Genomic DNA, 11,570 nt, shown 5'->3' with positions numbered 1-11,570 from the left:
GATAATGACACAAACAGTCCCTGAACTTTGGCTCAATGTACAATTTGGTCAATGAACTTTTAATTTGTTCAATGTAATCCCTGAACTTTAGCCTAATGTTCAATATGGTTCCTGAACTTTTAATTTGTTTAATGTGATCTCTGAACTTTTTGCATATGTTCAATTTAGTCTCTGAACTATATGAAAATATATGTACAATAGTGTCCCTGAACTTGAATTAATGGAAAGACTACATTGAACATTTTTATAAAGTTCAGGGACTATATTGAACATGTACCAAAAATTCATAGATCACATTGAGCAAATTGAAAGTTCAGAGACCACATTAAACATTGGGTTAAAATTCAGGGACTACATTGAACAAATTAAAAGTTCAGGGGCCAAATTACACATTGAGTCAAAGTTTAGGGACAGTTTGTGTTATTTTCCTAAGAAAATATAAAAATTAGCCGGAGAGGATCTGCTCTGGAAGCCCTTTTGTCTACTCTTCCTGAATCTGAACTTTTATTTAGACTTGTCTTTAATTACAAATTCTTTCCCTTGACTTGTTTTTATCCATTGTGATGTGTGTTCATTGATTCATTTCTCTGTCACTCATTTGGCTCGTTTACTGATTGCGTTGTTGGATCGTTGTCAACTGCAGTAATCTTCTGCCAAAAAGATCAGAACCACAGACAGACAGATTCATGGGCTCCTACTAAAACCCCTTCAATGCTTCGAAATCACTCGCAGAGATAGAGAGAAGATAGACATGCATTCCCCAAGAGAAGATGCTCATACAGACACGTACTTATAGTTTTGCCCTGGGCTTTGACCTTCAATTGGTCTTGTAATTTAAGGCAAAGATTTCCTCTGAGCATTATTCTGAGGTCCTAACATAAGCAACTATTTAGATTCCAAAACTATGGAACAACTAGCTAACCAATTCCAAAGGAACAGCAGGGTGAATCCTGAAAACTTCAATTCAAATATCATTTCAATGACAGTCCTTCCAAGTGCAAAAATGCTCAAAGAGCTCTGCCAATGCTCCGTAATTGCTTAAGACGCAGAAACAAAGTCTGTGGTCAGATTTCCTCCATACTGGCAAAACTACGGAGGACAACCCCATCCGCCGCCACCAGGAGTGAGTATCTGAAGTATTTCTCCTGGCTGCACCTGAACGGTGTTTTTGCCTCCAAGGTAAATTTTCCGCTTGTCTTTTGTTGTGAGAAAGTTTGCTCCGCGTGCCCCATCTTTGCCTCCTCTTAACCCCCTCGGAGCGTGAACACGCCTCTCCGACAATATACTAACTACAACTGGGGACTTGAACTCTATCTCCCTTACAAGACCATCGCCCCCTTTACGAATCCCGGCCCCTCCGCTATTTTGTCTAAGTCCAAACTTGTGCAGAAGAACAGGGTACCTCTGCTCGAAGATCTCAGGATCGGTCATGCGCGTGTTGGTCATATGGCACTGGACCCCACTGGTACCATCCCAAGTCGGACCAGCTCCACTCCCGCCCCCAATTGTTTCATAATAACCAAATGTGTCATCTCCAAAGGTCAAGTTATTCATACAACCCTGAGAGCAAGCACATGCTTGAAAGGCGGTGAGTATAACATCAGTAACTCTCTGCGAAGTCAGAACATTACCTCCTACCACAGCAGCTTTATCACTTGGAGAAAGAAACGAACCCTTTGGAATGTGAATCTTGACCGGAGCCAAACATCCCTGATTAAGAGGTATATCGACGTCAACCAAACACCGCAGGCAGTATATGACTGCCGCAGCTGTCACGGCCTCGGGTGCATTCCAGTTCCCATAGACTTCTGGACTGGTCCCACTAAAGTCAAAAACGGCTTCTCCTTTAACAGAATCAATAGTAAGTTTAAGATGTACGCTTGAACCATCATCCATGTAATCCTCTTCTGCGATAGTGACAGAATCGTTGTTCCCAGTATTGTTTAATTGAGATGAAACTTTGGCAGCAACTGACTTGAGCATTTCTCTCACTGCTTCTTCTGCATTGTTTTGCACATACATCATGTAAGCTTGAACAGTATCAAGACCATACTGCTCAATTAGCTCTTTTATCAGTAAAATTCCTCTCTGGTTTGCGGCTACTTGTGCATGAAGATCGGACAAATTGTCTTGAAGCCGGCGGGTGCCCGGAATGTTATGTTCCGATTCATCAGAACAGGGGAAACAAAGTAACTTCACAATTCCTTCCTCTTGGAAGATTCCTTTCTCGACAAGCTTAAATGCTTTTATTGCAGCCCCCTCTTCATATATGGATTTAGAAAAGGGCGGCATGCTTCCTGGAGTGATGCCCCCAATCTCTGCATGATGTCCCCTACTTGCAACGAAAAATACCAGCTTCCCTTTATCAAAAACGGGTGTAATAACAGTAATATCAGGAAGGTGGCTTCCACCGGCGCAGGGATGGTTAGTGACCAGAACATCTCCCTCACTTAAATTGTCGCCCCAGTACTCTAGCTGCCAGCGGACCGTGCTTGACATTGCTCCTAGGTGGACAGGAACGTGAGGAGCATTAGCAACTAGTCCCCCATCAGGACTAAAAAGAGCACAAGAAAAGTCTAAACGTTCCTTGATATTCGTTGATATGGAAGTTCTCTGCAGCGTTCGTCCCATTTGCTCGGCTATTCCCATAAACCTGTGATTAAAAATTGACAGCTGCACGACATCTGCAACCTTTTTGTCTAACTTGACCGAACTAATAGCTAATTCAATGTCAATTTTGATGTTGCCATACTTAGTTACCGTTGCTTTACAGTTTGGTTCTACTATGACAGTGCTATTCCCATTCATGATTATGGCAGGGCCATGCAAACTGTGCCCATAACCCATATTCTCAAGCTTGAAAAGCGGCGCTGTATGCCAGCCATTCCCAAAGTAGATCCTGTAATGGCCCTCAACTTCAGGAGAACCTAAAGCAGGTTCTAAGGCCCTCGGCTTCAAAATATTCGTGACCCCTATCCCCCGAATCCTCACATCGCATATGAGGATGTTCCTATTCTGCAGCTTAAATCCATATTCTTGATGAAAGAGGTTCACAAATTCTTCGGCATAGTCAAATCGGGAGTCACCTTCAGTAGTGTGCCTCTTCACCATGATGGCAGTATCCGTACCTTCATACCTTAGATTTAGATACGTCTCTGTTGCAATGTTCTCCTCTCTAAAACCTTGCTCTTGTAGCTTTTGTTTTACTTGTCTTGATAGAGCAGCTTCTCTACGTGAGGCTTCTACAATCGATTCAGGACCATAAACAGCAGAATACGGCTCCTGTGCCTCTTCAATAACATCTGCCAGACCCATTCCGTATGCACTCAGAATGCCACAGAATCTGTGTATTATTACCTCGCTCATACCCAAAGACCGAGCAATTGCACAGGCATGCTGTGGGCCAGCTCCTCCAAAGCAAGCAAGAGCATGGTTCCTTGTTTCGTGGCCCTTCATCTCGGTCAGTTGACGTATTGGACGACACATCGTCTCATTTGCCACATTAACAAATCCAAGTGCAATCTCTTCGACGGACATTTCCTTCATGGATGGATCCTGGCTCAATCTATAGGAGTTAATTTCTTTAGCAAGCTTCTCGAATTCTTGCCTTGTTGCCATGATATCTAAAGGTTCATCCTCATTTGGGCCGAAGATAGATGGAAAAAAGTCGGGAATAACATAACCTAAAATCAGGTTTGCATCTGTAACTGCAAGCTCCCCTCCTTTCCTATAACACACCGGACCAGGATGTGCACCCACTGATTCTGGGCCAACCCGGAAAGCTCCGAATTGAAACTTTAACTTTGACCCACCACCCGCAGCAACGGTGTTTATGTCTAGCTGAGGCACTTGGATTATGGCACCGGCAATTTGGGTCTCTAAAACTTGCTCATAGCTCCCTGCATACCGACTCACATCAGTGGATGTGCCTCCCATGTCGAATCCAATGAGGGGCTTGTCTGTCTCAAGCCCAAATAGAGTTTGAGAATAACCAACCACGCCACCAGCCGGACCTGATAGAATTGCTTTGTGACCCGAAAACTTACTTTCGGGTGCTAGTCCACCATCCGATTGCATAAACAACACATTCACCTTGTCCAACCCTTCATCGAACCAGGAGATGAACCCTGACAGATATTCTTTAATGACAGGGGTCAAATATGCATCCACAGTGGCTGTTAGGCCTCGAGGAACCACTCGAACCATCGGAGTCAAAGCTGAAGATAAGGACACGTGTCTGAATCCCATTTTTACGGCTAAACTCTTCACAACTATTTCATGATCTGGATAAGTATATGAATGCATCAAGACTACAGCCAAGCAGCTAATTCCTTTGTCCAACAATCCTTTTAGTAATGGAGTCAAAGCCTCCCCATCAAGTGGCTTCAGTACCCTGACGAGCTCACCGGAGACTCCCGTCACCAATCTCACGGACGAATGTTGAGCATCTTCCTCCTTACCGGAAACAAGCTCGACTCTCTCTTCAGCTTCTAATATTTCCTCATAAAGGTTCGAGGGTTTCGACACAGTCAGGTCAAAGATATTAGGCCGAGCCTGGTTACCTATCTGCAGCAGATCCTTGAAACCCCGCGTCACACATAGAGCGATCCTTTCCCCTTTTCTTTCCAAGAGAGCATTGGTCGCGACTGTTGTGCCCATCCTTATCCATTCGATATTATCCGTCGGCACTTTCGACGTGCGAGGGATTTTCTTCCCAGTGTACTCCTCGAGAATCCTCCGGATCCCCTCCACCGGAGCATCGTCGTAATTCGCCGGGTCAACCGACAAGAGCTTCATAACTCGGCCGTCCAGCTCGCCCGGAATTTCGGCGTAAACGTCCGTGAAAGTCCCTCCTCTATCGATGCAAAACCGCAGCTTATCGACAGCCGCACTCCCCATATCCGCAGTCAAATCTCAGAGATTCAGGCTACCGACAGAAACAGTCCTGCGAGATTACCATTTGGGAAAAAGAAACAGAAGAAGATATCAATAGGCCCCAGCATAAAGAACACGCCTCGATGAGCAAAATCAAAACTTGTTTGCAGGGTATTGGCTTCAACCTCGAAATCTAAACGACTCAAAAAAGTTTCAACAAACCAGACAGCGCGAACTCACGGATTGAGCAATCACCAAACCGACATTCCTCGACGCGATATCCATTGGATAAACAACGAATGGAAAAGAAAGACTCAAGAAAATTAAAGCAGGAAATGAGGAGCCATACCTTGCAGACGAGCAGCGAAGAGGGGAGGGAGAGAGAAGCTTGCTGAGGGAGGAGGTTGTCGACAACAACGACACGATTCCCTGCGCTAATCCACTGTCTGTCTGGTTCGATGATTGAATAAAAATATGATGAAGCGGAAGCCGTGGGAGCGGGACTCCTCGTCATCGTGGCAAAGTTGTCGTGATCCTCTGATTTTGTCGTAATATGCAAAGAGGGATTCGCCACAAAAAACGTGAGCTCCTTTGGGCTTTCCTTTGCCTCCAAAAAGCCCATGAAATCCCCCATATCAACCAACTACTTTTCCTCCGCGAAGTGAACTGTCGCTTCGACCTCGAACAACAGAGCATTTTCTCGGGGTTGTAGGGTTTATCGCTCGCTCCGTCACCCCCACCGTCGCGGTCGTCGCCGTCGTCGTCGCCGCCGCGCAGCGTAGCGTCTGTCGACCTGTTCCGTCGAGAAATGGCGCTGAGACTCGGAATCGCGAGACGGCTCCTCTCGACCTCGAGTTTCGCCTCCCAGCTTTCGGCTCCTGCGGCCACAGCTACCGCCGCCGCCGGCGACAAGCCCGCGCCTATTCCTTCCGACACTCTCTTCGTCTCGGGTAAGGCACTGGGACTCGGGATCGCGAGAAGGCTTCTCTCGACCTCGAGTTTCGCCTCTCAGCTCTCGGCTCCCGCGGCCACAGCTGCCGCCGCCGCCGCCGCCGGCGACAAGCCCGCGCCTATCCCTTCTGATACTCTCTTCGTCTCGGGTAAAAAGTCTTAATCTTTTCATCGGCCTATTCATCTTGTGATCTCGGCGTCTGTTTAAATCTCTTGTCTCCTCTAGTTTCAATACGACTGGGTCGTTGAGCTCGTAGTTTTCGCAGCTCTGATTGTGTTTGCTTCTTTTTCTGCTTGAGAGGAGTAAATTATGACGTATGCTTAGTTTACCGCTGTGAATCTTGCTATTCGGCCTGACTTTAACATGTTGTGGCAGTGCTTTTCAAAGGATTATTATTAGCAGGATGAAATTGTCTTGAAGTTCACAAATTTGATCGATTGCCTCGTTTTGATGGAACAATATGGAAGTAGATGGTATCGATATGTTGATGAACTTATGCATTTTGGCCTTTATGGTGTGCCACAGGGCTTAATAAGAGAACGACGACAGAGAAGCTCCACGAGGCATTCTCAAAATTTGGCCAAGTTGTTCACGGTAATCTTACATATTCGTCTGAATGATATTGTTCATGATAAGGCGCACACGAATAACTATAGCTAGTGATCGACACACCTCATTGAGTAGCTGATTTTTGTTCCGTAAAAGGGGAAGGAAAAGTATGTAGACAGATCCATGGAAAGCCGATAAAAGGAAAAGAAATATTTTGTTGACATTTTGTATCAATTCAGTCATGACTGTATTCCGTGTTCTTGACCGTTTCAACCTCTTTTTCGCAACTTTCAGTCTCCTTTCCATGTGTTTATGACCTCCCCTGTTTTGAAATACTCGAAGGACTGGGGTGAATGGCGTCTGTTTTCGCCATCCTTGCCCATTACAGTGAGTGCTTGGAAATCAAGCTATTAACACTAGCAGCTTTGTGTTTATACAGCCAAAGTGGTTACAGATCGGAATTCTGGGTACTCAAAAGGATTTGGCTTTGTGAAGTATGCGACACTAGACGATGCTGCAAAAGGAATAGAAGGAATGGATGCAAAGGTCCGTTCTCATGTGCAGATCTTGTATTTTGTCTGGCTATCTGTTGTGATCTTTGATGAATTGGTTGCAATTTGGACATTCCCTAATGTAACTTTAAACGCGAACTAAGCCATAGGCCAATCTGAATCCATGAACTCTGCAGAATTAGACTTACTTGGTGACTTCACGTGCCTTTCGGCAATGGTTTATTCCTACGCCAAATCCAGCTTTGTTGCTAACAAAAGAAAACCTAAAATGTGTCCTTTTTACTTGTGTCCTACGAGGTTTGATTACCATTTCATTGAATTAATTGGAATACAATAACTTATGCCATGTTATTTTCCATTTACTGCGATGCAGTTTCTTGACGGATGGGTTATATTTGCTGAGTATGCTCGGCCAAGACCTCCCCCTGGACAGGCGACATCTCAGGACACATACATGCCAAGGAGCGGATACTGAAACATTCCGGTATCAATACAGGCCTATATTAGCATGAACTAAGGCCTCGAATTGTATTCTGTTCAAGTATCTGCACTGGACTTGTTAAGTCATTGACGTTGGTGTTATATTATTCTTTAAATCCAAGCATGAGGTCTTCTTTATCTAAAGTTTGTACGGTTATTTTGTCGTTTCAAAGGTATTTAAAGACAAGTTTGCGGGTGCTGAAGCTGTCGCTTTTGTTTGTCACTTTAAAATTGGGTACGAAATTGCGCTCCAGAAATCATTGAAAATGCTCAGAATGTGTTGTTTGACTCAGTTAATGTGATTCTCGCTGATGCAGAATGATATGAACTGATGTATTGAGCATATTGCTCATTTCTTGAAAGGCTTGCCTTAAGTGATGAAAAGCATGGGATTAGATTGCAAGTGTACATTATGTTACAATAACAATGGTAATTATGACTAAAAAAAATGAGATTTCTCGGAAATTATGATAATCGCAGTGAGTAGCCGACTAATCTGCATGTCTGATGAGTACATGGATTTTCAATCTTCAGAAATGAAATGGCCAGTGCGCCTTTCCTGGAAAAAGAACAATTACAAGCGATCAGGGATTAGCAACAAGATTGAAGCCTTTACGTGCATAATCAGGGGAAGTAACTAAAAGTGCTGGGTCTGGTATTTGTTAGCCCCACAAAACGTAGAAGGATAAGTTAACAGATAATGTGGTTTAAACCAAAGTGGTACGCTCAAGATCAGCAAAAATAGCATAGCAGTGGAGGTCGGATGAGCCTACCTCTGAAAACGCTCGGTTCTTGTTCAAGAGCTGTGTCCTCGCTTTGTTTTTAGCAGAATTTGCCGACTTGTTCATTCTCTGAAAAGGAGACGCAAATAAAATGTCATAAGTCTGCATCACAATGTACAATACCAATTCCTGAAGCTACAATGAGATAGGTTTTTTTCTCTTCGGTAAAAGAAATAAAGTTTCCTCAAGTCCCGTTTCGTAGGTAAGAACTTCGGAATGGAATTGGTGGAAACTATTGGAATTTTCTCTTTTTCCCTTTCAAAAAGGCTGCGAACCAGTGCTTAAGGTATTCAAGATTTGAATATAGCTAATTTTGTTTGAGAAGTTTTTCGTTTGAATAGATGACGAGAAACTTCTCTAAACCAAAAGAAACGAGGACTAGTATTTGTCAGTATGGTCTCGGTTCAGTACGTGATCAATTAGTTTTTCCTTGCTGGAAGTGAAAGAAAGATCGATCTCTTTGCTTCTTGCTTTATCTCTGTCTCTAGCTTTAGGCTTTCGACCCGGGAGCGAGTATTGCTTAACTACCTGCAAATTGTCAATAGGAGTTGTCATTTTCGTAGCTGTAAGCAGAGAGGGTGTTGTAGATTCAGCTGTCTGAACACATGCCTACAGATTTTTTTTGAGCTAGAAACTGTAAATTGTCTTTATGAGAGATTAACAAATCTGCAAACCTCTTCTCTTTCTGGTATGTAGAGTCGAGCATCCGAAGGACTCTCTTGGTTATTAAACTCGAACACGTCTCTAAGGAGTTTGTTTCCCTGTTTGGAAAGAGAAAAAATGTCAGCTATCATTATGGCTCATAAAGCAGAAAAAGAGGAAATAGAACCTTAGAAACTAAGATCAGAAAACTTACAAGCATATGAGTAATGAATCCGTCTTGTCCTAAAAACAGCTTCAAGAAATTTAGCTGTCAAGTCATAGAAATCAAAATGTTGGTAAATCATAAGTAGCCTTTTCTTTAATAAAATATCAGATGAAGAAGAGGAGCTACAAAGCAGCATGGAACCTGTATTAACTCTGACCATGTTGATAAGATTACTCTTTGTCTGCCGACTGCTATACTCTTCTTTGGGAATTTGTCCTGAAATCAAGAACTTCAAATCAAACTCAAACCCCAAGTCCAGCTCAGCGTAATGTAAGATTGTTACCGCCGAATATTTGATGAAGGTTGGATTTATGCTGCAGACTGTACTCCTCACTAGCTTTGCAATGTCATCGCAAGCCTCGGTTTCGTCAGAGAACTTACGAAGATATCCAATTTCCAGTATCAAAAACAATGCTTCACATGCTACCAGTTGAAGGGCTTCAATATTGTTGGTCTTTAGTAAGCTCAAGAAGTAAGGTATGGCCCTGAACCAAATCGCGAAAAAAAATAAAATAGACGCAACTATTATTACAGTTATAAATCAGATCAATGGACAAAAAGAATAGCTAATCAACATCGGTTAAGGAAAACTAAATCGATGCTACCCGGATCCATTAAGTAATTGCAGGAATTAAATGTGTACTGTAGATAAAATGTGTTTAATGACATGAAGAGAGAGTTGGATATATCCTCACTCACCCCTTCCATTGCTTGCTATCGACTCTCCATCCATCAAGTGTTGAGAGCAAGCAAGACCATGCAGATATTGCAGCAACAAGAATGGACATTGCATCGGCATCCTCAGATATCTAAGCAACAACAAGAGCAATTATATAAAGCCATTGAAAATTTTGCCATCAATTGCATTGCATCTGATAAACTTATAAAACCATTGAAGTTTTGCTGCTTTCACAATTATATCAGTATCAGAAGATACAGCTGAGTTACAATTTAGCTTTAGGTGCATGCATACATTAGTGCCACCTTGTTGGTGAATGAAATCCCATAAAATCTGCATAGACTTTTCAGTCTCCACTGAAGCATCTGCACAGAAGTAGGTAACCACCACCAAGCTATTCACCATCTGCATATGTAATCACAAGCTCAATTTTCTATCCTCCAGAATTAATTGAAATTCAATCGACGATATCCATGTGTCTCGACCTAGATGACTATACTATAGCTCATAATCCCTTTTTTTGATGATTATACCTCATAATAGTATTTTTTGGATTGAGGTTTAAGTGCCTTGGAAAATAAGGAAACAGATTCTCCGTATAGTTCGTGAGCCTTGTCTCTGCATTTGGTTGTCATCGCCAGCAACCCTTCATAGAAACGTCGAGTATAGTAAGCCACCCGTCAATTGCCGAATCTACCAATATATATGTTTTATCCAAGTATGTATACATAATGTATATAATCTAACTCACCGATTGCATGAGACGCTAAGGCCACCTCCTTAGACGAACCATTCTTCGCGCAATTCAGGAATCGATAGAGCAAAGTAGCAAAACTTCGAAGGACAAACGCAGAAACAACAGATCACAAGTTTACAATGTTGCTCACGATGAACAAAGCAAAGCACACATACTTATCAGTGTATCTCATAAACTAAATACTCAAAAATTTGGAAATTGCAACATGAACTCACTTATTCTCCACGAATTCATGCTCTATCCGCCGCTTGAATGTCTGGATTATAGAGGTCAATGCATCTTCTCTAATCGACCCCCTTGAATCATAAAACACCACGGAAAGGAAAAAGGGTAAGATAAACTGTAGCAATAGACAGTGCAGAAAACATCAAATTATTCACCGCATCCTTAAACAAGAGAGAAAGAAACAACAGAAAACCAGAAAAAGCGGTACATAAAAGTTGCCTTACTTCTTCTTGAACAACTCCTCTAGGTGAGAACCCAACGCCGACCTCGGCACGCCCGGTATCCTCTTCGCCGCGACCTCGCCCTCGCCTGCGTCCGCGGCATCGCAATGCACGGACCCGCCGCCGTCTTTCCTCGCGCGGCCCGAACCTGCAGCAGTTCAGCAATGCTTTTTTGCCTTCACATCCTCAATATCTCCAGACCAAAAACAAGAATCGATGTCTTTAACGTTGACAGGCTTTTGCTGAGCAAGAACTTACGCTTCTGAAGACCCATGTTCGCTAAGTGCCTTGCTGAATGGAAAAAAAAAAAAGCAGGGGAACGTTGACAAGAACTTGGCAGCTTTCACCCGAAAAACATGGCATGTCGATGATGTCTGGGCTTCGGACGACGTACGAAATAAATATTTGCAAGCGGCTCCCGGGTCGCGATCCGTGTCCGAGGAGGCTTCAGCTTCATTGTCCGATGAGGTGACGACCGTAAAGATCGAAGCCGGGTCGGATGAGGTTAAATCAAGAACAGGAAATCTAGTTGACAGCAGTTTTGGGGGCTTTCAAGATTAGGTATCTTGATTGGATCCTGAGGTGAGAAAAAACAGAAGATGAAGAAGGGAAATTACATTATTTGGCCCCCCTAGATTTGGGGGGATTTTATTTTTGGTCCTTATACTTT

The 11,570-nt window shown here is 43.2% G+C and overlaps 3 protein-coding genes across 4 annotated transcripts; 1 reads left to right on the top strand and 2 right to left on the bottom strand.

Moving 5' to 3' along the window:
- Window positions 1-735: 735 nt before the first annotated feature.
- On the bottom strand, window positions 736-5,416 carry LOC115692716 (5-oxoprolinase 1). Its single transcript, XM_030619666.2, has 2 exons — window positions 5,225-5,416; window positions 736-4,945 (listed from the first exon to the last, which is right to left on the bottom strand). The coding sequence occupies exon 2, from the start codon at window positions 4,897-4,899 to the stop codon at window positions 1,090-1,092; it is 3,810 nt and encodes a 1,269-aa protein (XP_030475526.2). The 5' UTR covers window positions 4,900-4,945; window positions 5,225-5,416; the 3' UTR covers window positions 736-1,089.
- Window positions 5,417-5,539: 123 nt separating this feature from the next.
- Window positions 5,540-7,506, top strand: LOC115692718 (organelle RRM domain-containing protein 2, mitochondrial-like). The gene is made up of 4 exons (XM_030619668.2): window positions 5,540-5,975; window positions 6,353-6,421; window positions 6,816-6,922; window positions 7,262-7,506. The coding sequence occupies exons 1-4, from the start codon at window positions 5,684-5,686 to the stop codon at window positions 7,361-7,363; spliced, it is 570 nt and encodes a 189-aa protein (XP_030475528.2). The 5' UTR covers window positions 5,540-5,683; the 3' UTR covers window positions 7,364-7,506.
- A 232-nt stretch (window positions 7,507-7,738) lies between these two features.
- On the bottom strand, window positions 7,739-11,486 carry LOC115692717 (uncharacterized). 2 transcript variants are annotated; one of them, XM_056304977.1, is made up of 14 exons: window positions 11,159-11,486; window positions 10,904-11,048; window positions 10,670-10,750; window positions 10,449-10,531; window positions 10,231-10,343; window positions 9,992-10,102; window positions 9,718-9,827; window positions 9,302-9,503; window positions 9,160-9,234; window positions 9,007-9,060; window positions 8,825-8,911; window positions 8,562-8,678; window positions 8,142-8,219; window positions 7,739-7,927 (listed from the first exon to the last, which is right to left on the bottom strand). In XM_056304977.1, the coding sequence occupies exons 1-14, from the start codon at window positions 11,172-11,174 to the stop codon at window positions 7,892-7,894; spliced, it is 1,308 nt and encodes a 435-aa protein (XP_056160952.1). In that variant the 5' UTR covers window positions 11,175-11,486; the 3' UTR covers window positions 7,739-7,891. The 2 variants fall into 2 exon arrangements, with proteins under 2 accessions (XP_056160952.1, XP_056160953.1); XM_056304978.1 differs by lacking the exon at window positions 8,562-8,678.
- Between the last annotated feature and the right edge of the window lie 84 nt (window positions 11,487-11,570).

This window comes from Syzygium oleosum, unplaced genomic scaffold (genome assembly GCF_021117445.2).
Source record: "Syzygium oleosum isolate NSW1041296 unplaced genomic scaffold, Sole_v2.1 Sole_v2.33, whole genome shotgun sequence".
Lineage (NCBI taxonomy): Eukaryota > Viridiplantae > Streptophyta > Magnoliopsida > Myrtales > Myrtaceae > Syzygium > Syzygium oleosum.
Note: the sequence above shows the minus strand (reverse complement) of the source record. Positions and strands in the feature narration are given on the sequence as shown.

What these genes read in the sequence shown, in the direction of transcription:
- LOC115692716 (XM_030619666.2), bottom strand. Translation starts at nt 4,899, where the DNA reads ATGGGGAGTGCGGCTGTCGATAAGCTGCGGTTTTGCATCGATAGAGGA.
- LOC115692718 (XM_030619668.2), top strand. Translation starts at nt 5,684, where the DNA reads ATGGCGCTGAGACTCGGAATCGCGAGACGGCTCCTCTCGACCTCGAGT. An exon ending in ATTTGGCCAAGTTGTTCACG is followed by an intron (nt 6,422 to 6,815) that starts GTAATCTTACAT and finishes GTGTTTATACAG; the next exon opens with CCAAAGTGGTTACAGATCGG. An exon ending in TAGAAGGAATGGATGCAAAG is followed by an intron (nt 6,923 to 7,261) that starts GTCCGTTCTCAT and finishes ACTGCGATGCAG; the next exon opens with TTTCTTGACGGATGGGTTAT.
- LOC115692717 (XM_056304977.1), bottom strand. An exon ending in GAGGAGTTGTTCAAGAAGAA is followed by an intron (nt 10,751 to 10,903) that starts GTAAGGCAACTT and finishes TTATGATTCAAG; the next exon opens with GGGGTCGATTAGAGAAGATG. An exon ending in CCAAAAAATACTATTATGAG is followed by an intron (nt 10,103 to 10,230) that starts GTATAATCATCA and finishes TTACATATGCAG; the next exon opens with ATGGTGAATAGCTTGGTGGT.